Source organism: Oenanthe melanoleuca, chromosome 26 (assembly GCF_029582105.1).
Source record: "Oenanthe melanoleuca isolate GR-GAL-2019-014 chromosome 26, OMel1.0, whole genome shotgun sequence".
NCBI classification, from domain to species: Eukaryota; Metazoa; Chordata; class Aves; order Passeriformes; family Muscicapidae; genus Oenanthe; species Oenanthe melanoleuca.
This window is the reverse complement of record NC_079359.1, coordinates 3351310-3378475: the sequence shown is the minus strand read 5'-3', so window position 1 is coordinate 3378475 and position 27166 is coordinate 3351310. Positions and strand designations below refer to the sequence as shown.

Here is a 27166-nt window from a genome sequence, read left to right as displayed (position 1 = left end):
AGGTTTGTGGAGTCCCTCCTTGCAGGAGACATTGTGATATCTTCTCGAGTGTCCTTCCAGCCACCAGATGCCCCCAAAAAGGGGAAGAGGGGTGGGGGTCTGGGCTCAGCCCCAGCATGGCTGTGCTCAGGAGGTGCAGGGAAGGGTACTCAGCGGGGTCAGCTGGTCTCCTACCTCCTGGCCCAATAGGGTGCATCAGTCGGTTCATCTGCACATTCCAGTGCTTGACGTTGGTGCTGGCCTGTCGCAGCTTCCGCTGGGCCGCCTGGCAGGGATGGGGGAAAGGAGTGAGCCAGTGCCCCCTGCCCTGATCTGCAACTGTGGGCACGGGTTTCCCTTCCCTGAGTAAGCCTGGATTGGAGGTTCCCTCTGGGGTGGAGACCCAGTTCACCCTCCTCTAGACCTTCTGCTCCCCCTCCAAACCTCCCCCCTTCAAACACTGCCACTGTCAACATCACTTTGGACACCAGCACTTTGTCCCCAGGGCAGGACACGCTTGTCCTGTCTCAGTCACTGCATCATACCGTGCCTGCACATGGCACAGCTCAGAAACCCCCAAGGCAATTCCAGCTTGGTCCTCCCCGGTATGGAGGTGACTCTGTGAGGGCTGGAAATTCCCTTGAGAAGTGGCACGGACGTGATGCTCACCATGACATCTTGGTCCACTCGCTGCCTGTTCACTCTCACTTCTTCTAGCTGCTTCTGTGCCTCTTCCAGACACTTGTTCTTGTTCTCCATCTCCTGCTTGAGGACTTGCTTCTCCCTCTGAGTTTTGATGATATATTCTTCTTGCTCCTCCTTCAGCTTCATCAGCTCTTTCAACTTCTCCTCTTCCTCAGCCAGTAGCCTGACGATGAAGAGCAAGAGGTGAGGACGTTTCCCTGCCACTTCTTCCACCAGCTTTCCCTGTCCAGCCTGCATATGGGGAAGTTACCAGCACACCCCAGTACCCAGGAGCACTAAGCTGCCCTGGGGAGCACATCCCCATGCCCAGCTGCTGCCCAAGGAGGGGGAGGGATGCCCTAGTCCTACCTGGCCTGTGCGTATCTCACAGCCTCCTCGTCCTGCCGTGCTTTCACCTCCTGCTGCAGGGCCTCCTGGAGCCTCTCCTGCATGTCCTCCAGCTCCAGGATGCGCTTCCGCTGCCGCTCTGCCTCTGCCTCCTTCAGGACCATCTCTGCCTGCATGGAGGCACGAGCCTGCGGCGGGGACAGGAGCCATCAGCTGGCCAGGCCGCCACCCGTGTCCCCAGAGCCCACTTAGGCCCACAGGGTGGAGCGGGCCAGATCAGGGGCAGCCCATGGTGACAGGTCCAAAGCAAAGCTGTTTCCCCGCTCAGGAGACAGGCTTTGTCATTTGGAGCCAGTGCTGGCTGTGAGATCAAAAATGGGCTTCCTGTCCAACCTGGCACCAGCATTCACTTCTCACCGTCCCCCAGCTAAAGCCCTTGAGGCAGGTTGTTCTCATCTCCTGTTCAAAGGGATCTCAGGCACAACAGAGCCCAGAGGTGATGGGTGGCAGCAGCACTGTGCATCCAAACCCCTGGGCTGCCCTGGGCAAGGGGAGGAGAAGGAAGCACCCACCCTGTGGGCACCACAGCCCATGTGGGATGCACCCACCTGCTCAGCCTCCTGCAGCTGAATCTCCAGGGTTCTTTGCATCTCCTCGTGCTGCTGCCTCCGCCGCTGCTCCTCCTCCTGCAGCAGGATCTCTGCCTGCCTCTGGGCCTCCTTGAGCAGCTCCAGCTCCTGCAGCTTCCTCTCCTTTTCCTCCTGCAGCTGCTTGAGTCGTTGCATCTCCTCCTCCTTGGCCGCCTTGCGCTGCTCCCGCTGCTCCCGCTGCTCCCGTCGCTTCTGCTTCAGGTCCTTGTGCAGGGACTTCTTTCCCTCTGCCTGCAGCCTGATGGCTGTCTGGATGGCTGGGGAGGGAGGGCATGGTCAGTGGGGACATGCAGGGGCCATGGGGAAGCTGGGGAAGGGGCGTGGGGTGGGCACGGACCGAGTGTCCACTCCTGGCGCTGCCGGGTGTCGGAGGCACTCATCTCGTAGGTGCGGGACGAGGTCTTCACACAGAACATGCACCTCTTCCCATCCCTGTCTGGCAACACCTGCAGGGAGAGGACACAGCACAGTGTTACCCCCTGTACCTCACTTTATTCCCCCATCTTCGGCCACCAGACTGGCTCTGCCATGCTCATGGGTGTGAAATGGTGTGTTCTTGGGTCTCCCTTCCAGGGCTCTGAAGGGTCTGCTGTCCCCAAGCTGAGCGTGGCCCAGGCTGTACCTCCACACAGCAGTGCTTGTCTAATGCAATGCTCCCCTTCTTCTCCTTCCGTTCCTCACTCATGTAGTAGGACAGGACACTGGGCTTCAGCATGAACCACCGCTCTGACCAGTTCCTCCTCAACTGGCCCTTTTTCCAGAGGTAGCCCTGCGCCCAAGAGACACGGAGATCAGAATGGGGTGGGAGCAGGATGGAGCCTGTGCCCCAGAATATGCAGGCTCCTTGCCTGTTTGAGCACATCCTCGATGACCTCCTGGTACACCTCCTCCACGGCCATGCTGATGGCCTCCTGCTCGAGGCCTCTCAAGAAGCGCCCCGAGTTCACCATGTCCAGGAACTGCCAGACCGTGAGCCCGCCCTGCCCCTGCGGCTCCTGGGACAGGTAATCTTCCAGCTCACAGGAGTTCAGCTCCACATTCATGGCTGTGCAGATCTTCTTCAGCAGGTACTCCACCTGTGGGGAAGGGGACACTCAGTGACAGAGAGAAGCCAGAGTTGTCCCCACCCCATCGACCCATTTTGGAGAGCCCAAGGCCACATCTCTCTCCAGCCTGGAGATGCAGGACCCTGATCCCAGAGGGAACACCCTTTGTGATGGTTGAGGCATTCCAGGCAGCAGGCTGGCTCAGGAGACTGGAACTGGGTTAGAGTTTAACTTCTACTGGGAGGTTTTTCCTTTTAACCCCAAGGCTGGGATATTTTGGCTGGTTTGTCTGCAGAATAAGAAAACTCTGTAGCAGTCAAGAACCTGAGGGAGTACCGGCCAGCACTGTTGAACCCATTCAGGACTGATGTCTCAAAGCCACAGTGAGCTCAGCACCACTGCTTTCCAAAAATCACTGGGGAGGAGCAGGGGGAAAGGTCACTATGGAGATGAGCATCATTTTAAAACTGAAAATAAAATGAGTCAAGGTGGTTGATATGACGTGGGGAAGACTTATTCCAACTCAAATTTTGCTGCCAGCTCTCAGGTGGGTGATTGCAGGGAGCCATGCAGGAAGGTGACACACAGCAGGGTCCCCGCACCCAGCTGGATTTTTTATGTCATTTAATTGTGAGAAGGGCAAGACTTGAATGCAGTTGCCCAGGATGATTCAGTTTTTCATGGTCTGGGGAACAAGAAACACCTCTCCCAGGGCACAGGAAGTGCGGTTGCCCTCCTACATCTGCGCAGACGGAGCTTCTTGCCTTTTTTCTCCTCTTTTTTTTTTTTTTTAATTTTTACTTTTCTGCTGATTTCAGGAGGTTGATGGTGTAGAAGGCAACAGCAGCCATTTGCCCAGCCAAGTTCCTTCTGCTGAGGCCACTCTTGCCTTTACACTTATCCATTCTCCACAGATCTGGCTCCCTTCTCATGGAGGTTTAATCTGACCTCAGAGAAAGGGAGAACCTTCCCCTCTAAATGCTGTGGAATTTGGAGATTTGGAGATTACAGGCTTTTCTTTGGCTGGTACCTCACCCTTAACACCCTTCATGCTGAGCAGGGGCTGAGCACTGGGTGGCAGTGGCCACAGAGAGGGACAGCCAGGTCTGCTGTGCCACTGCCCTCTAGCAGGAGAGGTGCAGCACTTTGGAGGGGTCTCCCCTCTAAAGTCCTCCTCTTTTCCCTGGGCAGTGAGGGTGACTGTGGGCAGAGCAGGGGAGTCCAGGGCAGACAGCCCCCTTGTCCAACCCCCAGCCTCCTCTGTCTCATCCCCTGGAACACCACATCTTGCAGGATACAGTAGGACATGCCAGGAAGAGATAGTGGGATGTGTCACCCACAAATGGGGCTCTGTCACACATGGAGCCTTGGGAGGTCAGGGCTGGGAGGAGAGGCAGGTCCTACCTCATCTGGCACCATGACAAGAGGGTATTTGTCTTCAGACAGAAAGTTGAAGAGACACCAGAGCTTGAAAGCATCCTGGTGGGATACAACACTATTCCCATTCCGGTCAGGTTTGTAGTTCTTCTTTGCTGTCAGGGTCCAGCAGAGCTCATCAAAGTGTTCTTTGACAAAAGCGCCTTCCTCCACCTGCAGGCAGGAGTCAGGGGGTGAGTGGGGAGCTGAAGAGCCACAGAGAGGAGTTCTAGGGGAGGAAGTGCTGGAGATAAGAAACTCTCACTCATAAAATCTGCCCAGTGAGAAGCATGGGGTGATTGGCAGCACCAGCAGGAACCCGGGGGTGCAGTACAGGCAGGATGATGTGGAACTCTCCAGTCCCACCTCCCCAGTGCCTCCAAGGTTTGGGGTTTCTTGTTATCCCATTCAACCACAAAGAGGAACTGAGGAGTGAAGGGAAGTGCTGGCCCGAGGGCAGCCAGCAGGAATAGTGCCTTGTCCCTGCTGCTGTTCTTTAATTGTGTCCTGGCACTGGGAGCTGCCCCAGGCAGCACATTTGCTGCAAATGGGTGAACTGGGATGGGCATCAGAGGAGCTCTGGCTGTCCCTGGGTGCCCTGTCCCAGCTGTGTGAGCCATGTACTGCCAGCACAGGAGCAAACTGTGGCCTGTAGCAGCAAAGTTAAAGGAAAGCCTTCGGGTGCAAAAGCTAAAAGCTTCTCTTACTAGGAAAACCCACTTCCCCCTTTTCAGATGCCTCTGGGATTCTATTAGCCATGATGAAACCAGAAGAGGTGGGTTTAAATATCACCTCCCAAAGAACCATGTAGGAAGGAACCAACTGGAAGGATTTTGGCCAGTCTGTGATGGAGAGATTGGACCTTGGGCAGCTCCTGCTCTGGGCTGAGAGAACTGGGGAAGGCTTTGCCCTGGCTTGCTGCAGACCAGATCCCTGCAGCCAAAATCAGTATTGCTGGACCAGGCTGGGCAGCTGCTGACTAGCTCTGGGTAAGATAAAGATGAGCACAGGGATGGGGACTGGCACAGGGACAAGAACACTAGGAGAGCCAGGGGAGCGAAGGGTTACTGGACCCAGCTCTGGCCCCTTTCTGTAAGCACACAGTGGAAGAAAGCTGTCAGCCATTCTTCCTTTCTTCACATGCCTGGAGGAAACAGCACCCACAGACCAACCTCTGGTTGTGCCAGACAAAGGTGTCTTTGAACTGCAGAAAAAAGGGAGAAAGCCCCTGCCCACCCCAACTCTGCTCCTGTTTGCACCTCATCCTCCTCCCTCTCCTCTTTGTGAAATGAGGTCACATCTCGAATTTGAGCATGGCTAGAGAGGATAAAAGGGGCTGATTTCTCTCTCTGAGCCCTTCAGGAAATGTGGGCAGAGATGCTGCTCCATCCAGAGCTGTGACGTACAGAGGTGACTTCATCCTTGCCAGGGAGACACTGAGTATTAAACATTTCTCACTCATTTTGGCATTCACCTGAGCAGTCCCCATCTCCCTGCACCCTTTCCACGCACCAAGGCGGGTGATTTCCAAGAGCTAAGGGGAGCTCCCAGGAACTTCAGTGTCCTCATGTGAGGAATAGCAGGTCTGGGGGATGACCAAGGAACTCACCTTGTCCAGGATGTATTTATTGAGGTAGGGCATGTAGCCCTGGCTAGACACTGGCCCATCATCGTCATCGCGGAAATGCTCTTCCAGTGCCACAGGATCATGGGGGATGTGCAGCACCGTGTACAGGTTGTGAGACAGCACCTGGCCAAGCACAAGGAGTGGTGAGAAGGTGAAGAGCCTCCAGCCTTGTCCCAGCACATCCCCAAGGTGCCACCCCCTTACAGGGAACTGTGCCCTGCATGGAGTCACCTCCCGGCAGCCACAGCATCCAGTCAAGCTTTGGGTTTGGCATAATTTCCAAATGTAAACCTTAGAGAATCATTTAGAAACAAGGAAAAATCGAGGATTTTTCCACATTAGTTTCTTTTCTTGGCACATGAGGAACTTCTTTCTTGAAAGGACTGTTTCAAATCTCTCAGAGCAAACAGGACTCGGTCTGATCTAGAAAAGCTGATAAGCCACCCCAAGCTATGCATTTGACACAACCATGGCCCTGCCTGGCAGCAGCCACTGTCTGCTGGGGTCACAGACAGATGGAAACATGAAAATAGGAAAGACTGGTGAGAAACTAAGCAAAGGTTTTGTCTGGAATGGAAGCAGACGGTGGAGATCTGGAGACACACCATCCCCAGAAATACTCAGCAAGACTCACCAACAGCCCGCTTTGTTCTAATCCCCCCAGATAAAGCATGTTTACAAGCTCAGAGATTTCCCATGTGCTGGAAAGCAAGGCTGCCCATAAGCACCATCAGCACCTCTAGCTTGTGATGCTGGGCAGGTGGTGCTCTCCTTGCTTTTACATCCCAGAAGCAGGAGATGGTTAAACAAGTGTCCCACGCTGAAACTTCCCCACTGCACAAGGATCTGCCAATGCAGCTTGCCAAGGGTTCAAGAGAGGGGCTGGAGGAGATGGAACAGCATCCCTGCTCCTCTGTGCTAGGCTGGAAATTTCCTCCCACAAGAGAGGAGCCGCCCGAGGCCATGATGGCTGCTGCAGCTGGAGACAGTTCTTGCTCGACCAGATTTTCGTTCTCTTTTCCACCCTCTGGACCAATGGGATCAGCAGGACTCCACCCTGTGCTCTCACAACAGGGCTGTAGCCCCAAGCACTGCTGCTATGGCTGTGCCTTTTGGGGCTCAGTGCAGCCCCAGGGTCCACACAGCGGTGGAAAGGCCTGGGAATATCATTGACATCCTCCAGGATGGTAACAAATCCATCAGGATGAATTAAAAGTTTGAGAATCGTATCCCATTCTGTGTTTCCAATGTGGGCCCTCATCTCCATCCTTCACCTCTTTTCCCAGAGCACCCCTAAAAAGCCCAGTGAGGTCTCCCTTGTGATCCCGGCCCTGGGGGACACCCTGAGCCCCTCCTGTGTGACCCAAAGCCCCTCCTCTCGCAGGCCTGTCACTGACAAACAAGGAGGAAAGCCCTGGCCTGGTCAATGGTGACGTGACTGGAGATAGGAGATGTGAGAAACTCCTGCAGGCTCTGAAACAGTGACAGGAGGACTAGACTAACAGCAGGGGAAAGGGATGCTACGAAAGCAGTTTGCTGGTACAACCTTTCCCCTGTGGCACGCAGGGGATGGCCGGGGGGGGACAGGGGTCTCCCTGACTCCTCCTAGTGCCCTGGATTCCTCTAAGCACCAGCCTTGTTTCTGTTCTCCACCCTCTCCCACCACTGTCACACCCATCACCCATGAGCAGAGGCGCCCAAAAGCACCAGGGCAGTGCTCGGTATTTCCAGCTGAGGGACCACACCTATCCCGCATCCAGAGCCCGGCCAGGGAGGGGGATGCAATGGCACTGAGAGCACAAACGCTTCCCAAGAGCAGGGCTGGTGGTGTGCCTGTGCTGGGAGCAAACCGCCCGACCTCGCTGGGTGCGCAGCGCCCGACCGCAAGCTGTCCTTCCTTCCTGTGCACACACACACCTACACTCACAGCAGTATCTGCACACCCTGCCTGCCTGCAAGGCAGTGCCCCTGCAAGGAGCCCAACGGCTCCCACAGCTGCAGCTTCAGCTGGAAACCCCGACACCTTCACAGCCACTGCCTGCAGTGTGGCCAGAGCTCAGCCTCTGCCAGGACGTTCCTACCAGCTCTGGGGCTGGTTCTGTCCTCTAGCTGCAAACCCGGTGTCTCTCCCACCCCTGTTCAAGACCCTTCGTGCAGCAACACGCCCGGGTGAGGGAGCAGAGCACAGCCCGGCTCAGGGCTCAGCAGCCCTGCAGGAGTTTGGCTTTAACAGTTTTTTGCTCAGAGCAGCGAGACCCTGGATTCCTTCCTCACTGAACTGCGGCTGGCCTGTGTAGGCTGGGGCAAACTCGAGTGGTTCTGGGGGTGGAAACAAGCTCTCCCTGGCCTGGAGACAGCAGGAAAGTCATCCAGAGCAGAGCTTTGCTGTTCAGTGACCTGCTGCCAACCCATCCCATCACTGAAGGCGCGTGGGAGAACATCCCTCCCCCTCTGAAGTGTCCTCCTGGGTAATATCACTTTGGAGGTGCCATCCCCAGCATCACCACGGTTTGCAGACCCTGCATGAACTCTCCATGAAACTGCCACTAAAATCAGAGTCTCTGTGGGCTCAGCATCGTCACTGGTGGTAAAGATTTCTCAAGACAAGCACTGCTGGTGCTTTTGGGTCCATCCCATGCCTGGGCCAGGCTCAGTGCTGCAGGGGATGCTGTGAAGGGAGCACAGCAGCCCCTCTCAAGGATTAGCAAATAGAATTAAGCTCTGGCCTACTTTAGGATTTTCCTTAATTCCTTCAGCTATTTCTGCAGTTCTAGCAGGCGAGCGTGGCTTGCAGGGCACATGCCACGAGTTCTGGGGGGAAGCCGAAGGCTCTCAGCCGCAAAGGCTGAGCAGGAAGAATCTGCCTCCCGCTGCTTCTCCTCCAGATCTCTGCCAGCAAAACTCTTAATTCTGGGGCAAAACACACCCCCCCTTCAAAGTTCAGCACCTTCTCTTCAGTCTGTCCTGGGAAAGCCCTATAAAATACAGGGAATAGAGGAAAAGGGGGTCTTTTTGTAGTAGTTCAAAACTGGGCTCGCAGACTGGCAGCAGCTGCCAAATCCTGACGCAATACCTCCCTGTGCTCAGCATGTTTCTGTTCAGGTCTCCTCTCATCTCAGACCCTGGTACCAACATTTCCAACTTCAGTGCCAGCCTAAGAACCAAAACGGACCAAAAAAACCACATTCCCACCATGTGCAAAGGTTGAAAAACCAATTATTCTCAGAGCCAAGGGGCTCCCTGGTGGGTTCCAGGAACCCTGGCCTGGGGGCAGACAAAAAGGTTTTTAAAGCTATGATGGGTTTGATGAAGGGCTGAAGGCATGAGCCCCCTGAAAGCTGCTAAAAGTGGGGAGAGGGGAAAGCAGAGAGTTTTTTAAAGTGCTGTCTTATTTTTGGCCACACCACTGAGGAGTTTTTGTTAAAAACAACCTGTCCCTACCTCCCGACCCACTGTCTCAGCAAGGAGAAACACAGGTGCTCCAGCAAGCCAGAAAATGTAAACAGAGTTAAGGCTCTTAGTTGGCCATAAAAAGCACAAGAATCTCATAACTAAAATTTAGATTTCTTATCATTTTCACCTAGAAAACACATTTGAGCATTAATTTCCCCGCACCCCTTTTTTTAAAGGGAGATGCCACAGAACCTGAAAACTTCACCAGAACCAGCGCGAAGGTAACAACAAGATCTTGTCGATCTTAATATTGAACAATTTGTCCGTGGAAACCTGAGGGGATGCAAAGCAGCCCCGGACTTGCTCCTCCGCTCGATGCCCACCCTCCATCCGCGCTCCCCGGGGACTCACTCACTTTGAGCTGGGATTTGGAGACCTTGCCGCTCTTCTCCACGTCCAGGGCGGTGAAGGCGTACCAGATGGACTTGAGCAGCTCGGCTCGCAGGTCCATGGCTGGCGGCGGCGGCGGCGGCTCTGCCGAGCCCGCGGATCCGGTTCCTGGAGCCGCCCGGGCGGGCGGGACGCGGGGCGGGAGCGCCGCCTGCTCGGGGCGCCCCGGGAACCCCCCGGGCCCCATCGCCGCTCCGCGCACGGCCGGGGCTCACCGGCCCTCTGCTGAGCTCGGCCCGCACAGCACAAAGTCCGTCGTAATTTGCGTTTTGGGGAGAGAAATCCCCGTCCTGGCTCAAGCAGCAGCTTCCCCTCGCAGCGGGAGCGCTGCCTTTGAAGGGATCGGTCGCACCAGCCCGTGGCATCCTCCGGGGTTGTGCCTGTTCCGTGCCCGCGGAAATGTCTTTCTCTACAAACTGCTCTGGGATGCCCAAAAAACCACCCACGCGACTGTTGGCAGCCTGTGCCAGGCTCAGGTTTACAGCTGGACTCGAGGATCTGCAAGGTCTTCTCCAGCTCTGTCCACCCAGCACCCGGAGCAGTGGAGGGGCTGAAGACACTGTAGGGGCAGGACACAGCCCAAATCTCTCTCCCCAGCTCTGGGGAAGATGTAGGATGTGTTCACAGACACAATTCCCTAAATCTAGGCTTGCAGGGGTCCCTGTGAAATTTCAGGGACATGTCTTAGCCCCTCCAATCCACACACTGAGGGCTCAGAGGGTACAGCTCACCCTGCTCCCACTCTCCTCTGGGACAGCTGCTGCTTTGGCAGGACATGTTTGGCCAATTCCACAAATCTCAATGTCCTTATTCCTACAGCTGCTGAACATCACCATCCACCCTCCCCTCCCAGCTTCCACCAAAGAGAAGAGGGGTCATTTTAAAAACCAAAATTTTGTTTTTACTTCAACTCAACATTTACATCCAGGTCTAGCTCAGCTTCTGGCAAGTGCTGGCTGCTCTGCTCCACAGCCAAGGAATCGGCTATGGAAGCCTTGCTTGAGAAGGAAGTATAACAAAGATATGGGAGAACTGCTGTTGGAGCCATCCCAGTGCTGGCTCCAATGGCAGGAACAGGTCACCCCCCACACTGAGCTCAGTACTGCCTGGGCTTGCTCTGATGGGCCTTTATTGCTTCTGTGCATGTGCTGCTCTCTTGTCCCTGAGCTGGAGGGGTGGGCAAGAAAGGGGACCTGTTGGACAATTCCTAGAGGGAAAGGGCAGGAAATGCCCCTCTAAAGAGGGCTGCTGCTCAGCACAGGAGCAGGCAGCAGTCCAGTGTATTTGTTCTCCCTCCCTGGAGGGAAGAGCCCTTCAAACAAGGTCACCCCAGCAGCCCCATGCTGCCCTGTCAGTGTCCCAGCTGGCACACGGCACGTGCTGGCACTGGCTCAGACACTGTCCCTGCCCTGTGCCCCACCTGCAGCACCCACCACCCCTGCCCACGGCAGGCTGGAGCTGCCACTCCCCTGCCCTGGCTGCTCCTCTGGCCTCAGCTCCCCTTCTCAGGCAGGGCTGTGACAGGTGGCACTGGCTCGTAGTGGATGACTGCTGTGGCCATGCTGAGGGCTTCCTCCAGGCTCTGCTGCTCTTCCAGCTGAGGGAGGGAAGGGGGAGAGACAGAGTGAGTGCTGAACCCCCCAAAAGGCAGGTAAGGGTGGCTCCCAGCAGGACAGAGGGGTGACACAGATGGATGACACATGTGAAGCAGAAGGTCTGACAGGGCTGTGATGCAGAAGGAGTATTCTGCAATATCACAAAGGAGTATTCTGCAATCCCAGCAGGATGTCCCTGCTGTCCTCTGCACACAGGGCATCTGGGAATTAAGTCCCTGCAGTGATGCAGTAGGGCCAGGGAGTGAAGGAGACAGTGGCAAGAGCCATGTGGTACCTGCACAGCAATGTGGGTGCCGTGGGAGGTGGTCAGCAATGCCACCTGCTGATGACAGAGCGGGGCAATGTTCGACTCCTCTGACACCACTGCCCCAGAAGCGACTATGGTCACCTGGGAAAAGTCCAGTTAATCATGTTTTAAAAGAAAATGCAATTCTTTCCTAGCAGAGCCAGCAGGATGGTCCCAGCTTTGTCTGTACCTCCTGTGCCTCGGTGCCATCAGTGCTGGCCACAGTCATGGTCCCAGTGTCACCCCCTGCCAGCTCTCCCTCGGGCACAGCGAGGACCCCGCTCTGCGTCACCACACCGATGGCACTGCCCAGGGCCTGCAGCTCTTCCTGAGACAGACTGACCTGGGGGTGACAGCAGATACTCAGGGAGTCTTAGGCAACTCCTGAGTTTAGCAACATGTTGGTCTGGGCAAGGAGGAAACAGTCTCTGCAAGACTCAAGGCATAGAGAACTCCAAGAACTTTGCCCTGGGTCATGGATAAATTTGATAGCAGAGAACTCAGAGCTTGGGTCCTCAGCTCCCCCCTTCTATCCCATCTCCCCTTCCCATTCAGCCTTTTGTCTCAAGCCTGGATGGGGACAGCTTTGTGCATTGCAGCAGCAGGAGCATCTCAGGCTAAGAGGAAGCAGGTCACTGGTGGCAGCTGTTTCCTTTGTCTCGTGCCACAGAAGGAAGTTTTTTCCAGTCAGCACAGGGGCAGCTGGTGGAGGGAAGTACAAGAAAAGCACTGCTGTATACAAGTGATGACAAAACATCTCCAAGTCCAGCCTGGGTCAGCAGAGCTGGGGAGCTGCAGGGAGCCAAGGGCTGCCAGTCATCACACAAACACCAAAGACCCCATCAGCAAGGGGGAGGCACTGGGACCAGAGACCCCCCCCCAAACCAACACTGCAGCAGTGGGTGAGGCTGTAGGAGGGAACCCACAGGGCAGGAAGAGCACAGGAAGCTCCAAGGTCTGAAAAAATGATGGAAAAAAGTCCTGCAAAGGACACCATGGCTGAGTAGAGGCAGAATCTCACTTCAGGTAATAACTGCTGTCCCTGACATGCTGGAGGCTGTCCATGTCCATACCTGCTCTGTCCCATCCTGAGAGATAAGTGAGACTTGTGTAGGCACAGCATCTTCCTCTTCATCTTCCTCCATCTCTGACAGGAAAGCAATGTGCTGACTCTTCAGTGGAGAGCCTCTGTCAGCAGCTGCAGCAGCTGGATCAGAGAAGGGGAAGAGCAGCATTATCAGTGTGAAAGCACATGCCTGGCCTCTGGACCTGCCTGTGGCCTCATACGCCAGCACAAAAGAGCACAAGACCATGATGACACCAGGTGATGGCCTGGGAAGAAGGGCCTTTACCTCTCCCTATACCACAGAATGGGCAGTGACCTGTTCCCAACCTGTGACTTACAGCAAGGACCTTCCAACAGATCTGGATTTGATGGGGAGGCACGAGGCCTCGGCATACACTTGGGTCTGGGAGGGGCCTGGCTGCTCTTGCTGTCACCTCCCTCTCCTTTGCCACACCTTGATGGGGGAGTGGCTGCTCACCCTCCAGCTGCTGCTGCTCGTAGAGGGCCTGCTCGCTCTCCTCGGTGGCCTCCAGCTCGCCGTGGCTGCTGCGCTTGTGCATGGCCAGCGTGGAGGTCTGGCGGTAGGTCTTGCCGCAGCTGCTGCACGTGTAGGGCTTGCAGTGCGTGTGCACCACGTGGTGCTTGTACAGGCTGGAGTACTCTGTGAAACGCTTCCCACAGCCCGGCACGGTGCACAGGTACGGCTTCTCCCCTAGGGCAGAGGCCACAGAGCTGAGCTGCACCCTCCTCATGCTCTGGGGAGGGATTCCCCACCAGAGCAAATAGCTGAAGACAGACTGCTGGAACAATAATCAATCCAATAAAGCAATTCCTACTATTTCCTCCAACTCCCTGGCCACCCCTGCAGCGTTCAGCCTGGAAATGCCCATTCCAGCCCCACCAATCTCCCTGCTGCTGGCTCCCCCCTACCTGTGTGGATTCTCATGTGGTTCTTGTAGTTGGTGGCGCTGGTGAAGCCCCGGCCACAGCCAGGCTCTGCACACATGTAGGGCCGCTCGCCCGTGTGCGTGCGGATGTGAACCTTGCGGATGTTGGACGTGGTAAAGGAGCGGCCACAGCCCACGAAGGGGCACTTGAAGGGACGCTCACCTGCATGGGCAGAGCAATGTGGGAGAGACCTGCCACCACAGAGCCCCCTGGAGTACCCTGAGCCCTCTCACTGGGCTGCCCCTGTGCATTTCTTGCCCCGGATGCTCACCTGTGTGTGTGCGGATGTGTTTCTGCAGATCCCCGGAGGTTTTGAAGGCTTTGCTGCACTTGTCTTCTGGACATTTGTATGGTTTCTCACCTGTGTGTGTTCTCACATGGCTCTTCAGCCCATACCCTGTCCAGGACAGAGACCACAACTCATTTTGTAATGAGAAGGAAACACCATGACAAGCTGGGTACCACCCCTCAGTCTGTGCACTTGAGTGTCTGTGCTGTGTCTGTAAAGCTTGAAGGGGAAGAAATAATCAGCCCCAACACCACTTCCAACCTTGCTTCCACCATTATCTGCCCACAACAAAGTCCCAGCAGGCTCCTTGCTGTGATTTCCTTGCTTTAGATGCTCTGGATATTGTGCTCTACTACACCAGAGTTAGGACTGAAGCTCAGGAGGAGTTGGGCTGGACAGAAAACGAAATCTGCTCAAAACAGAAGCTATTACCTGTAGCAAATGCTTTCCCACAGCTTGGGAAGTCACATGTGTATGGCCTGTCACCTGTGTGAGCACGTTCATGTACCTGGAAAGGAAAGAACAGGTCCCTAAAATGAGGTCCAAGGCAAGGAAGAAGGAAAACTGTGGAAAAATGCTGGTGGAGAGAATTTGAAGTTCCCTGTTGGATTTCACCTTGGCCAGCTGACACATCTCTTGGGGACCTCAGCATGTAACTCAGCTGCACACAATGGAGCATTCTGCTCTGGCAGTGTAAACTGGGAGTGCTCTGGCCTGCACTCTGCCATGTCACCTGCTTTACCTTGAGGTGGTGGGCAGTGGTGTACAGGCGGCCGCAGCCTTTGTACCCACAGCGGAAAGCTCTGCTGCCGACCTGCTGCCCCTTCCTCTGGCTTTGCACCTCCTCCTCCTGCAAATCCTGCTGAGACAAGTACTGGAATCAATCCAGCAAGCCACCACAGCTTCACCAAGCCCACACAAATATTTCCCTCCTTGCCATACATATGCACTGTTATCCTCCAAAAACATGTTCCTACAAACCAGCTTGTACCCACATGGTGAGGCCCAGGTGACAGGGCTCTAGGAACCTGCACTTCCCCCTCCCACCTCCCAGCTCACTGGGGGTTCTCAGACACGAAACTCCCTTTCTCAGCTCATTTGAAGTATGTGCAGTTAGTATTTGCTAACTCGGCAGAGAAGCCACAAGGCTTTTATAATTACTGGCAAAGAGGAGTTCGGCCTAGTTCCAGTCACTGAAAAATTCAGACCTGGGAAGGGATGTTGCTGGAGTCCTCACTCTTCACATGGCAGGTGTCTGTCACTCCCTCCTCTTCCTTGTCAGACCCCTGTGAGTGAAGAAGCACAGGCAGTGTTTGTGCCTCCTTGTACAGTGTGGAGCAGGAAGGCAGTGACAGCCACAGTGCCACCCCACCCTTCCCCAGAGAGCAGGGGCTGGGCCCTGCCACAGCAGGAAGGTCTGTGCCCAGCTCAGCACTGCCAGCACCCTCCTGGCAGCCCCTGCTCCACAGCACTGTGGAGCTGGGAATACCTGGGACACTGATACTGATACTGCAGTGACAGCACGTCAGGATCTGAAGCTGTTTTGGTTTTGAGGCCTTTGTGACCAGGGGGACAGTGGCTATGGCTTAGCCACTGCTGACACACCAAAGGCTGTATCACAGCTCTCCTCCCTTCCCAAACCTGAGCCTGCAGCAGGTTAAGGGTGGCAGGCCCAGCACTCCATGGGACCAAACAGCCCTGTTCTGTGTCACCCCTCAGCAGTGGCACTCACACTGGAGCCCTGTCCAGCTGCTTCTCTCAAAGCTGGTGCTGCTGACAGACAGATACACAAAAACACTGCTGAAGGGAGGGCACAAACTCAGGCCAAGAGATGCTGTGCCCTCACCTTCCTGCCATACTTCTGCAATGCATTAGTGGTGTCCACATCAAAGCCATCATCTTCCTCCTCCCCAGCCAAGTCCTCGAGCCCAGTTTCTGTCTGCACCTCCAGGATGGTGCTGCCAGGTGCCAAGATGACAGGACGGTGAATGTAGGCAGTGGAGCCATCCTCCAGCTGGACAGCCTGGAATGTGCCAGGCTCATAACTCTCTGCAAGAGAAAACAGTCAGGTAAAGAGCTTAAAAAAATTCAGCTGAAAAAAAGCTCAGTGTGAGGCAGAAAACAAGTGCTTCAGCTCCCCAGCCTTGGAAATCTGAGACATTTCTGCAGCTTCTCCCCAGCTGCCAGGGAAAGAGCAGGGAGTGCTTTACCTTTAGCTGTGCTGTGAATGAAGGCCATGCTGCCATCCTCCAGCACCACTGGCTGCCCATCTTCAAAAGCCACAGCCTCTAAAAGAAAAGAAATACATTGACACCCCTTCCTGGAGGTCTCAGGATGGGGAATACTGTGGCAGTTCAGGCTGCCAGGCAGAAGACACAGAGCTGCCTGCTTGCCCTGAAAGGCAACCACAGCTGTAAGTTGTAAGACACCATTTGAGTCCTTCTGATGAGAATTATGAGGTTTTCAAGGCTTCATGCACAGATTTGCCTCTTCCTTTGCTCAAAGGAGTAATGCAGTGTCTCAGCAGTTTCAAAATACCAGATTATATCCTGGACAAGAAGGATGGCTCTGGCACAGGGGTGTGTGAAGGAGAACACAAACATCCCATGGCAGGGGAAGCAGGGCTGAGAAGGAGAACCCCTCTCACTGTGCATGTGAAGGCAGGGAATAGGATGAAGAGGGGAAAGGGGCACAGCCAGCTATAAAATATCAATTTCAAAGCAGCCTTTGGAGAATAGAAAAGGGAGGTGGCATACAAGGAGCTTGGGAGCATCAAGGAAGGACTGCCCAAAGTAACAGAGCTCTTTCTACCTGCCCTTTTGCATTTTAGCATGGCCAAGGATGATTCCTCTGTGCCACTCTGGTGCTTGCCACATGAATTGGATTCTCAACACCTCTTACCTAATTTCAGAGGTGATACTGGCTGAGGGGGCAATAACCAAAGTGGCATTGTTCCCAACAATCCCCACATGACTTCCCCCACCAACACCTATTCCAGAAGCAATTTATTATCTCACAGTTCAGAGGAGACTCCTGCCCAGCTGCTCCCACATGAAACAAGCTCTGTGTGTGCAATGTGGCTGGCACCAACACAGCACACAGCTCACTGGACTTGTGGTATGACAACAGGGAGAGCCCACAGGTGAAATGACACTTAAACATTTGCCTCCACCTCCACCAAATTCACCTTCTCGTCAGATTCCTAAAAACTTTGCAGGCAATGTCCTTGTTTACTCAGCCTCAAAACCACAAAAAAGAAAACCCCAACAAGACACCCTGTGCTGGAACTAACAGAGGAGCCCAAATGCTGGAGCACTGAGAGCTGCAGCCACATCTACAGTGTCCTTCCAAGCAGAAAGAGGGGAATGTGTTCCTCACCTTTCTGAACTGTCACCTGCTGGATATAAGCTGTGGTCCCATCTTCAAGTTCAATGACTTGCCCTTCAATCAGCTTTTCACCTGGAACATTTAAAACATGCCATCAGCTGCTGAGCCCAGTCCCTCTGGTCCACAAATGAAATTGTCACTTCTAGGCTGTTATGGATCAGCTTTCCCCCACAGAGGCATTTCACTTCCAAAAATGCTGGCATTGCCCTGTTCTAGACAGGACACATGACAAAGATCCTCAGGCATCCCTTGTTGAGGAGCTGCCCTCACAGCTCCTCACACCAAGGAGCAGAAAGAGCTCACAGAGAAAGCAATTACACTTGTGTTGGAAGGAAAAATCAACTGGGTGTGCTGAGTAGCATTAGCAAGTGCCTGGAGATTTATCTACTACTTTGGCAGAGGATCAAGTGTTAGGAAACAATTACAGCACCTAAAGGGGCCTAAAGTGCTGCCAGTGTTGGGCTTTAGAGACTGAATTCTGACAAAGCCTGACTGTGCAAACCTTTAACAATGACTTTTTTACCCAATGGTTTGATGCAAAGGACATTGCTCTGTCCCACTGAACATGGGGAATCCAGGTTGGTTTCACCTGGAGCATAAGGTTTAAGAGGGGGGATCATAAAACCTGGTGGTTCCAAGACAGTCCAGCTCCACATGTGTAATAAACTTGCAATGAGTTTGCACAGAAAATAAAGCAGGAGAGCAACCCCCCAGGACATGGAGCTGCACAACTCCTCCATCCTGTTCTGCAGGCTGGGAAACAGTGTGCTCCTGTTCCTGGGAGCAGCGGGTGGTGGAGAAAGGGGCACCTCACAAACACCAGAGTAAGGGCAGGTGTGGAATTTGGCACCTCTTTGAGTGAGAAAAGCACTGCTGTGAACCAAACCCTGTGCACACCAGCGATGCAAAAACACCTGCTTGACCCAGGGTAAGTTCTGGTGGAGCAGAGCCCTGCATGCCACAGCATCAGCTCCCTGTCCACAGCAATCCTGGAAAGAATAGTATGAACAAACAGCACCTTTATTTTCTACCACAACAGCTCTCCCATCTCCACAGCTTCATTTCCAAACCAGAGGCATGTTTGATTTGTATTTTTATTTTCAGTGCAAATCCAACAATCACCAGCTGCCCCTGTGAAGTGGCCACGCACGTGTGGCAGCTCCCACGCCGTGAGGGGCACTTTTGGTGAGTCTGACTTTAATTTCAGAGCCAGGAAGAGACTCTCAGCCCTGGCAGCCCTCACCTCTGCCAGCCTGCTGCAGGTAGGCTGTAGTGCCGTCCCCAAGGGTCACTGCTGGCAGCCCCAGGCTCTCCATCCTGCCCCAGCTCCCCACACATGGATCCTGCCTGGGAGCACTGGGGCCCAGAGCCAGGGGCCTGTGGGACACAGGGTCGTCGTCCTTGCTGTGAGCCTTAAGTAAAAAGAACAATTCCATTTAAATTTCTCCCCTTAGTTTCTCCTCCTCCTTTAGTTTCTCCACTTTTGCACACTAGGAAAGGATTTAATGGCCTCAAATGACTTTTGAGGTTATGAAGGATTAAGGTGGACAATGCTGCATCTTTCCCACTAAAGGCAGACAGGGGTAACAATCTATTCCACAGCCAAACACGAAATAAAGCTTATCATGGCAGTGAACTGACAGCCTCTTCTTAGAGACAGCACAAATGTCACGTTCAAGCCCTTCCCGTCCTCCAAATGATCTGCAGCGTTTGTTTCCAAGTACTTTAAATCCTGAACCTACAGGCTGAGCATGTCCTGGGCGGCAGGAGACAGGGGCAGGGTGATGAGCTCTATCCCTGGAATCATCCTCCTCCTCTCCTGCCTTTCCTGACTAATTCCCAGCCTTCTGAGGGACCCAGTTTCAGGCTGTAAGCAAATGATGCTAAAGCCTCCACACCCCCACAAGAACATTTTGCTAAAGAGACTCTCTGCTGATGGGTTATCTTTCAAAGCAGCTACAGCGCGTTCTTCATGAGCGACCTCTGAGATAGTCAGATATTCGATCTTTTGATTTCCAGGAACGAGGCGAACCGCCCGGTCCATCCCCGCCGCCGCTCGGTGCGGCCGCGCCCCGCGCTCCCCGCACCCGCCTCAGGCTCCTGTACGCTCCCCCGGGGCTGCGGCGGCGGCCCCCCCAAAACACCGGGAGATCCCGGCACGGGCTGCGAGGGAAGGGCAGGGCGCGGGGGCGGCGGGGACACGGGGGGCTCCCCCCGCGCGGCACCCGGGGGCTGAGGCGGCTCTCGGGCCCGGCCGCCATCGCCGCCCCCCATCCCCCACACCGACCTGAGTTACCCGCCGGGCCCGGGTCCGCCGCCGGCCCGACCTGCACCGCGGCGGCCCCGCCCACCCCGGAACCCGCATGGCGGCGGCGCTCCCGCCCGTGCGCGTCCGCCCTCGCTCGCCATACAGGTTCCGGGGCGCGCCGGGCCGGGCCGCGCAGCGCGCGCCGCCGAGCGGCCAATAGGCGGGGGCGCAGCCGGCGGCGCGTGCGCGGTGTCAACATCGAAGCAACAAGGCGGCGCTTCCCCGGCCCTGCCCGGCGCTACCTGCCCCGTGTCGGGGGTCAGCACTGCCGCCCGTTCCCCGCCGGTACTGGGTCTCCTTCCCGGCGGCTGCGGAGGCCAGCCCGGGGCTCCTGGGATACGCTGTGAAGCGATGCAGGAACTCCTGTCTCGGTCTGAGACAGGGGGCAAAGAGACTCCGGGTGTTTATTTAACAAGGAAGGAGATGCGGAGGGGCCGAGGTTCCCCACCATTCCTAGCATGGCGGCCCCAAGCTGACGCTCCCCGCCGCTCCCAACATGGCGCCGAGCAGCGCGCTCGAGTCTCGCGAGATCTCGCCGCTATTTATATCGCGCGGGAGGCACTTCCGGCCCTTCATTCCGAGCAGCCGCAACCATGAGGTGCGTGCGGCCCGGGGGCTGCTCCGCGCCATCCGCCGCCATCCGCGCCCCGTGGGGGCAGTGGGGCTGGCCGGGTGGCCCGCGGGGCGCGGTCAGCGGGGTTGATTGCGGGGAGAACCCGCGGGGACCGGGGCGGGCTCGGGGCCGCGTCCCGGGCGGTGCCGGCCCTGAGCCCGCTGTGCTGTTTCCCCCGCAGCAGCAAAGTGTCCCGCGATACCCTGTACGAGGCGGTGAAGGAGGTGCTGCACGGCAGCCGTGCCAAGAAGCGCAAGTAAGAGCTGTGGGATCGGACGTGTCAGCCCCGGTTTCGGCCTTCCCCCGGCCAGGCCTCACCCGTTTCCTCCCGCAGGTTCGTGGAGACGGTGGAGCTGCAGATCAGCCTCAAGAACTATGACCCGCAGAAGGACAAGCGGTTCTCCGGTACCGTCAGGTTCGCCATCCTCTCGCTCCTACCCAGCCTTCGGCCCTGCCCGGCCCTGCTCGGGGCCGCCGCGGCGCCGAACCGCTTGGGGAGTCCAGCGCGGCCCGGCCCAGCGGGAGCGGCTGGACGGACCCTCACCCTGGGTCTTAAAACATGAGGGGAGGTGTGGCAGGCCCCGGGCTGTGCCCACCGGCCTGCTGGGGACGGCAGGTGAGCGGCTCTGCCGGATGCCCCGTGCTGCGGTAAGGTGTCTCCGTGCTGGCTCCGTGCACACGCGGGTGGTGCTGGCGGTCACTGACTCGGACCTTCCTTCCTTCCTTCCTTCCTTGCCCAGGTTGAAGTCGACGCCACGGCCTAAATTCTCGGTCTGTCTGCTGGGGGACCAGCAGCACTGCGATGAGGCCAAAGCAGTTGACATTCCTCACATGGACATTGAAGCTCTGAAGAAGCTTAACAAAAACAAGAAGCTGGTGAAGAAGCTGGGTGAGTGTCAGTAAGGCTTTTCCCTGTGCTCAGATTTCCATGTCATGGTTAGTTGTAGAGCTGAAAAGCTCAGCAGTGTCAGCCCCAGTACCAAAATCAGCCCACAACTACTCAGAAGAGCCACCAGGCTGTTTCCAGTGCAGATCTGACAGGTTAGTACTGCAGAATGGAGCTGGTTGTCCAAGGAAGAGAGAGCTACAGGAAATGTCTCTGTCAACAGTTTAACCCATTGCTGTGTCCCTCAATTTCCTGGTCGGGGAGCTGGAGAGCAGCAAAAGCTGAGAAACAAGACTGGGACTAGAAGTAATAATGTGCTTTAGTTCTGCAGTTCTTCTGTAAACAAAGCAAAATGCATTCATTTTCTCTTGGTCAGAGAGAAAAGCTTTCCCTCCCTGAGGACTCCTCAGGTAGACAGGAACTTGGTTCTCGATCCATAATGGGCCATGGAGGTTAGGAAATGACTGTGATTGTTGGTTAAGCTCTCCTGGATGGATCCTCTATCTCATTCATCCTGGTGTGTGGGCAGTGGTAGAGCTGGGAGTTCAGTGTCACCTGGGGCTCAGAAAAGGACAGTTCCTTCAGGGAACAGCCTGTGATTTGGAGTCACTGTGTTGAATGGGGCTGGAGCCTGGCTGCTGTCACAGTCACAGTCAAAGATTTGTTGGTAAAACCAGCTCCAGTTCAGGTGGGACCCAGGGAATGTTGGATTTATCTGCAGGGGGCCATTGCATGTTCTGAGCTGAGTCCCTCGCTGGGAGCTTGGTGTGTGAGCAGAGTCTGTCCTTACCTCCCTGGTTGTCTCCTTGCAGCTAAGAAGTACGATGCCTTCCTGGCTTCTGAGTCCTTGATCAAGCAAATTCCTCGAATCCTGGGCCCAGGCCTGAACAAAGCTGGGAAATTCCCTTCTCTGCTCACCCACAACGAGAACCTGGTGGCCAAGGTGGATGAGGTGAAATCTACCATCAAGTTTCAGATGAAGAAGGTAAAGCATGGTTTTAGTTGTACATCAGGGGGTTTTTTGTGTCTGCCATCTCTGGGTTGGGCTGTAGGTGTCCCTCGAGTGTTCATTAAGCTGTGGCTGGTTTCCTGCAACAAGGGGAGATGAACACCCAAAGTGTTCAGTAACCAGCCAGAAAGGAGGAATAATTCAGCTGTGGTTGGTGGATCTTGGAGCAAATGATGAGGAGATGACTGGATGTTTCAGTGCTGAGCACAATCCGGTGTAATTAATGCTGCTCCCAGCATGAGGGTGCTGCTCATGGGCTGGGACCTGACCAGGCATGTCCCTGGGGGGCTGGGGTGAGTCATTGGGACTTGACTCTGTCCAAGTGACTTTGGGAGCAGCTCTGTGGGATCTGCTCTCGCTGCCGAGGTGAGCTGACTCCCTCAAACCAAAATAACCCTGTGGGGCATCCTGACCCTGTGTCAGTGCACCAAGTGTGACTCCTGGGGGCACATATGGGAGGACACAGCAGATGTGAGGGTTTGCAAAATGCTTGAGCATTTAAAATAGCTGAGTTGATGATGTCCTGACACTTGGCCTGTCGGCTCTCTCTTAAATCCTCTGCCTCCAGCCTGTGGGGGAGCATTGACTTCCAGGCTGTGCAGGGCGGCTTGGCCTTTGTCACAGTGCAGAGGGAGGGCTGGGGGCTGGCCCCAGAGGCAGAAAGTGGAGCTGCTGTGAGCTTGACAGAGGATGGTAACCCCAAGCTGTGCTGCAGAGCCAGTTCTGCACAGTGTGTCACAGGTCTTTCCTGGTGTCCCAAGCCATGCTCCCACCTCACCCAGTCACCTCTGCACAGGTCAGGGGTGGCATCCAGGGACTACAGGCACAGGGAGCCACAGGCCAGGTGAAGCCTGGGGGTGGGCTTGTCCAGTGTCCAGACCATGGGACAGCCCAGCACACCAATGGGTGGGTCAGCTGTTGTCACCTTTGCTTTGCCTGTGAAAGCTGTAGCTCTGTCTGTCCCCAGGTGCTCTGCCTGGCTGTGGCTGTGGGTCACGTAAAGATGACAGAGGATGAGCTTGTCTACAACATCCACCTGGCCATCAACTTCCTGGTGTCCCTGCTGAAGAAGAACTGGCAGAATGTGCGAGCTCTGTACATCAAGAGCACCATGGGGAAACCCCAGCGCCTCTACTAAGGGGGGGCAGCAATAAACTGCAGACACCCACAGCTGTGTGTGCTTCTGTTCCTCCAGAGCTCCTTGGGGAGGGTTGGCCAAAGAAAGAACTGCTCACTTTCTCCTGAGGAAGGCCTCAGATGCTGTTGTTGAGAGAGGAATTCCAAGTGGGATGTTGTTTCGAGGGAAGGAGCCTCTGCATTCAGAGAGGGAGGGGGAAGGACTCCACTGTCCCCCAGGGCAGAGGTGTCCCAGCAGGTGCAGGTTCAGCAGTTGGGCTGTGGCTCCTAACCCTAACCCGGATCCCCCTGTGCCCAGAGGAGCACGTTTACCTGGTGCAGAGCTCACCTGAGTCCTGCTGAGAGCCCAGCCCTGCTCTGGGAGCTGAGGGGCAGCAGAAGCCTTTCAATGCAAGTGCCCCTCACCAGTCCACACCTGCCCAGGTGCAGCTCCTGAGGACATAAACATTGTCCATAAGCCCAGGGGTGCTGAAGGACAGAGCTGCAGCCCAGCAAAGGGGTTGGGGCTGAGGTAGAGGGTGTTCCCCCTTCCCTCTGAGCCAGTCTAACTCCATGTTCTGGGCTAAAAGTAACGGTTGTTGCAACTAAGTAATGTGTGTGAATAAATACATTGTGCAGGGACTGGAGAGCTTAGCAAAGTGCAGTGTTTAAACTTCTGGGGGGGAATAAAAAATACTTAGGGCCCTGGAAAGGCTTGTCAGCATCTGAGGGAACAAAACAATGAAAATAGCTCTGGATCCTGCTGTTAGAAACCTTTAAAATAAGCATCAGAGCCAGTTTTTAAAAGATCAACACAACATCAAGAAATTCCATTTAATAATTAAAAAAGGACAATACAAAATGCAAACATTTCTTTTTACAAAGTTCAAATAACAATTTTTTTTCTTTTAATCAAGTGCAAATAACTTCATGAACTACATCTTGCTCATCACTTTAATCATTTCTGCTGGAGATGGCAAGTCCTGGCCCGCTGCAAAAGGCAGATATAAATACTCCAACATGAAAAAAAAAAAAACCCAAACCCCAACAATCCTCATTTCTCTTGACAGCTTCAAAACCTTGATCCCCGAGGTGGCTGATGTGGGTTTCAGCCTTTCAAACCCATGCTGAGGTGGGGGTGGGTGAGGAGTGGGGTGGGCGGCTCCAGGGGGCCCTGTGGAATTTTTGGGGCTTTTTTGAGCTATTTGGTGGAAGGGGAAGGAGGAAGCACCATTTCCAGGTGCCTTTGGCCATTCCAGGAGGATGTGCTGCCCACCTCATCCTTCCACAGCTGCTTCAGGGAAGCAGAGATGGCCAGTGTGGTGACATGGGTGACAGCCAGGACACCCCAAGGCCCTGATGCCCCACAAAGGCAGTGACCTGACATTAGATCAGCCAGAGTTAATCAAAGTTAATGAACTCTGCTGGGCACGAGGGGCTGTGGCACTCCAAGGCACCACAGCAGGGTTGGTCATTCCTGGGCTGATTTTATTTTTGCTGCTGGATTGGTTTTTTTCCTTCTAGATAAGAAGGACCCTTTCAAAGGTCACTGGCCTGCACCACTGTCCCAGAGCCACAGAACCCCTCCAGATCCCTACAGCAGCTTTTGTGCATTAAAGCAGCTGCTTTCAGACAGCGACCAAGTGACAAACAGCTCAGCCCACAGACATGCAGCTTCCAAACAGGCTGGGAGCCGGCGGCAGGAGGGGAAAATCCACAGCTGGGATGAATCAGGAAAGACTTTTCCAACTGACGTATCCTGGGGACAAACCTCAGCCCCTGTGCCAGTGCTCAGCCTGCCAGCAGCCCCTCACAGAGCCCAGGAGAGGCTCTTGGGGTGCTGGAGCGCTGTGGATCAAGGAGGGAAAACAGGGACAAGCAGCTGCTTCCCCCAGATGCAGGAAAGATGGACCCAGTGGGACATGCAGAGCAATAAATAATTGGTTTGTTAAAAGCAGGGCTGGGCTCAGGTGTGGGCAGAGGGACAGTGAGGGACAAGTGGAGACAGTGATGGGAAGGGACCTGCCACTGGCAGAGCTACAGGCAAGTTGATCTTGTTTAGTCCTGGCAGCTCCAGATCTTTGAGAGGATGAAGGTGTGGGGAGATGACAGCTGAGAACTGGTGGCAGGGCTGGAAAAGTAGGGGAGGAAGAGGAGGGGGATGTGTGGTGGCAGCAGTTGCCTGTCCCTGGGAGTCCTGTCTGTCCACATGAAGATGCTGGGGGGACAAACCCACCAGTGGTGTCCACCTGGCCATTGTCCCCAGCTGAGCCTGCCTGGGGGAGGCAGATGCAGTGAAACAGAGGGTGGCACGATGGGTCTTCCCCAGGATCTGCACCCCACTCCCTGGGGAAGGGCTCCCACAACATCCCTGCAGGGCAAGAACACACAGAGGGATGGGGCCAAAAATGCCCAGTGGGACTCAGAAGCACAAACCCTCCCCAGACCCATGAGGGTGGCTCTGCCCCGGGGGGATTGCTGTACCTGGGGGAGAGATTTTGGGGCTGAGTGGAGGCCCAGCTCCTCTCTCCTCCCAGCATGACCCCCAGACCCGGCCTCAGCAGCTGCTGGCTCATCCCTGCAGAGAATAAATCACTTTGCAACAAGCAGGTGACACAACCGAGTCTTGATCCTGAACAACGCCCAAACTGTGGCCGATCAGCCTGAAAGGACCAACTCCATCCCCTATGGACAGACCAAGAGATGCCTCCAACTCCCTGCAGAAACTCACCCCATTGAGCTGAGCAGGAGAGGCACCATCTCCCCCCAGACAGGGACTTTTATCGGGGACAAACGTGGCAGAAAAGGCCTGAAGATGCCATCGTGCTGGTCAGCGCAGCCCAGGGCCCGGTTTGCTCTGGGTGGGTGGTTTTTGTTTTCTTGCAAACACACATTCTCGTTTCTCAGGCAGTTATAAATATTGTCGTTTCTAGTAGAAAAAAAACAAAAACAAAAACAACTTCCCTCTAAATAATATAAGGAAGACTCAAATGATTGCACTTAATACATATGAAAAAGGTAGAAAGGAGGATATCCTAGTGCACAAACATTGACTCCTGCTCTTCTCAAAGCTTGCTTTTCCGAGTTACTCTTTGGCAGAGCTTGTAACAAAGTCTGGTTTCTTGGCACGAGTGTCTGGGGTGGAGGGGGAAGAAAAAAAAAAAATCGAACCCGGCTGAAAGTCCTTCTCCTTTGCTCCCTGTCTTCTCCCGTGCAGCCAGACATTGTTCTCCGGGAACGTGGCTTGGCTGCGCTTCCCTCCCAGCACCAGCGCGGCTCTCCAGCGGGACAGAGCCACCACGGTGCCGCGCTGGTGGCCTTTGCCAGCGCTCCTTTGCATTTCCTTTTTAATCAAGTCGGCTTTGTCAGTTCTCTTCCCCCCGACCTCTGCGAAGCGGCGCCGGTAGCCGGGCCCGGCGCTGCGGTGGGCGCGGTGTCACCTCCTGCGCCCCGGGGGCTGCAAAGACAGGGGCCCCCCACTCTGCCCTGGGCTGCTGCTGGCACCAGGGAGCGGGGACCAAAGGAAACCAAAGGGAGGACACGGGACAGCCAAAGGACCACTACTTCAGTTTCCTAAAACCTTCGAAGAAGCTGCTTCGGAAAAGGGGAGCGGCTTCACCACCGCTGGATGAGACAGGAGCGCAGGGAACTCGTGGGGGGACGTCTGCAGGGCGAGCAGCGGCGATCCTGCCGGAGCCAGGCGGAGGAAGGAAAAATCAGAAAGGAGAAGGAAGGGAGAAGAGGGTTTCCTTGGCTGCGGGGCGGCCCGGGGCGGCGGGGGGCTATTTGTAAGGCCGGAGAAAGCTGGAGACTTTGGAGCGCAGGAGTTTGATGAAGGAGCGGGGCAGCATCTCCTTGTGCTTCTCTGTGTACTTGAAGTAGTTCTGGGGGTGTGCCAGCACGTCGAAGAAAGCTTTGATGAGCTTCTTGTCCTGCAGGGAAGCCATGCCAGAGAGAGGTTCAGCACCCCTCCTGTGCTCCCCTGAGCTGAAGCCCCAAGGATCCCTGAAGGGAAGGACGCTCCTGCACCCCCCACAGCCCTGGGGGCA

General features: G+C 55.3%; 4 protein-coding genes across 7 annotated transcripts in view; 1 reads left to right on the top strand and 3 right to left on the bottom strand.

Annotated features, from left to right (window-relative positions):
* The window catches only part of DEF6 (DEF6 guanine nucleotide exchange factor), a 10612-nt gene extending 739 nt beyond the window's left edge, over positions 1 to 9873 (bottom strand). Inside the window, exons 1-10 of the mRNA XM_056511126.1 lie at positions 9559 to 9873; positions 5733 to 5873; positions 4112 to 4297; positions 2510 to 2737; positions 2284 to 2430; positions 1999 to 2107; positions 1620 to 1918; positions 1033 to 1199; positions 649 to 847; positions 72 to 265 (exon numbers count right to left, since the gene is read on the bottom strand). Coding sequence (XP_056367101.1) covers positions 72 to 265; positions 649 to 847; positions 1033 to 1199; positions 1620 to 1918; positions 1999 to 2107; positions 2284 to 2430; positions 2510 to 2737; positions 4112 to 4297; positions 5733 to 5873; positions 9559 to 9780 — 1892 coding nt within the window. The 5' untranslated portion in view covers positions 9781 to 9873. The remainder of the gene's footprint in view (positions 1 to 71; positions 266 to 648; positions 848 to 1032; positions 1200 to 1619; positions 1919 to 1998; positions 2108 to 2283; positions 2431 to 2509; positions 2738 to 4111; positions 4298 to 5732; positions 5874 to 9558) is intronic.
* A 607-nt stretch (positions 9874 to 10480) lies between these two features.
* Positions 10481 to 19816, bottom strand: ZNF76 (zinc finger protein 76). 3 transcript variants are annotated; one of them, XM_056511206.1, is made up of 15 exons: positions 19736 to 19816; positions 18429 to 18597; positions 17177 to 17257; positions 16009 to 16086; positions 15645 to 15847; positions 15007 to 15084; positions 14541 to 14657; positions 14231 to 14306; positions 13781 to 13906; positions 13492 to 13671; positions 13040 to 13273; positions 12569 to 12702; positions 11686 to 11838; positions 11484 to 11597; positions 10481 to 11190 (listed from the first exon to the last, which is right to left on the bottom strand). In XM_056511206.1, exons 2-15 carry the CDS (start codon positions 18499 to 18501, stop codon positions 11086 to 11088), a joined length of 1752 nt encoding a protein of 583 aa, XP_056367181.1. In that variant the 5' UTR covers positions 18502 to 18597; positions 19736 to 19816; the 3' UTR covers positions 10481 to 11085. The 3 variants fall into 3 exon arrangements, with proteins under 3 accessions (XP_056367181.1, XP_056367180.1, XP_056367182.1); XM_056511205.1 differs by lacking the exon at positions 19736 to 19816 and adding an exon at positions 19473 to 19656; XM_056511207.1 differs by lacking the exons at positions 10481 to 11190; positions 11484 to 11597; positions 19736 to 19816 and adding an exon at positions 19473 to 19658 and having other exon boundaries at positions 11750 to 12197.
* A 251-nt stretch (positions 19817 to 20067) lies between these two features.
* Positions 20068 to 23171, top strand: RPL10A (ribosomal protein L10a). 2 transcript variants are annotated; one of them, XM_056511208.1, is made up of 6 exons: positions 20068 to 20091; positions 20288 to 20362; positions 20441 to 20521; positions 20847 to 20995; positions 21805 to 21977; positions 22969 to 23171. In XM_056511208.1, the coding sequence occupies exons 1-6, from the start codon at positions 20087 to 20089 to the stop codon at positions 23137 to 23139; spliced, it is 654 nt and encodes a 217-aa protein (XP_056367183.1). In that variant the 5' UTR covers positions 20068 to 20086; the 3' UTR covers positions 23140 to 23171. The 2 variants fall into 2 exon arrangements, with proteins under 2 accessions (XP_056367183.1, XP_056367184.1); XM_056511209.1 differs by lacking the exons at positions 20068 to 20091; positions 20288 to 20362; positions 20441 to 20521 and adding an exon at positions 20608 to 20754.
* Positions 23172 to 23937: 766 nt separating this feature from the next.
* SCUBE3 (signal peptide, CUB domain and EGF like domain containing 3) overlaps positions 23938 to 27166 on the bottom strand; it is a 32719-nt gene continuing 29490 nt past the window's right edge. The window contains exon 23 of the mRNA XM_056511204.1: positions 23938 to 27049. Within this exon, the coding sequence (XP_056367179.1) occupies positions 26900 to 27049 (150 nt within the window). The 3' untranslated portion in view covers positions 23938 to 26899. The remainder of the gene's footprint in view (positions 27050 to 27166) is intronic.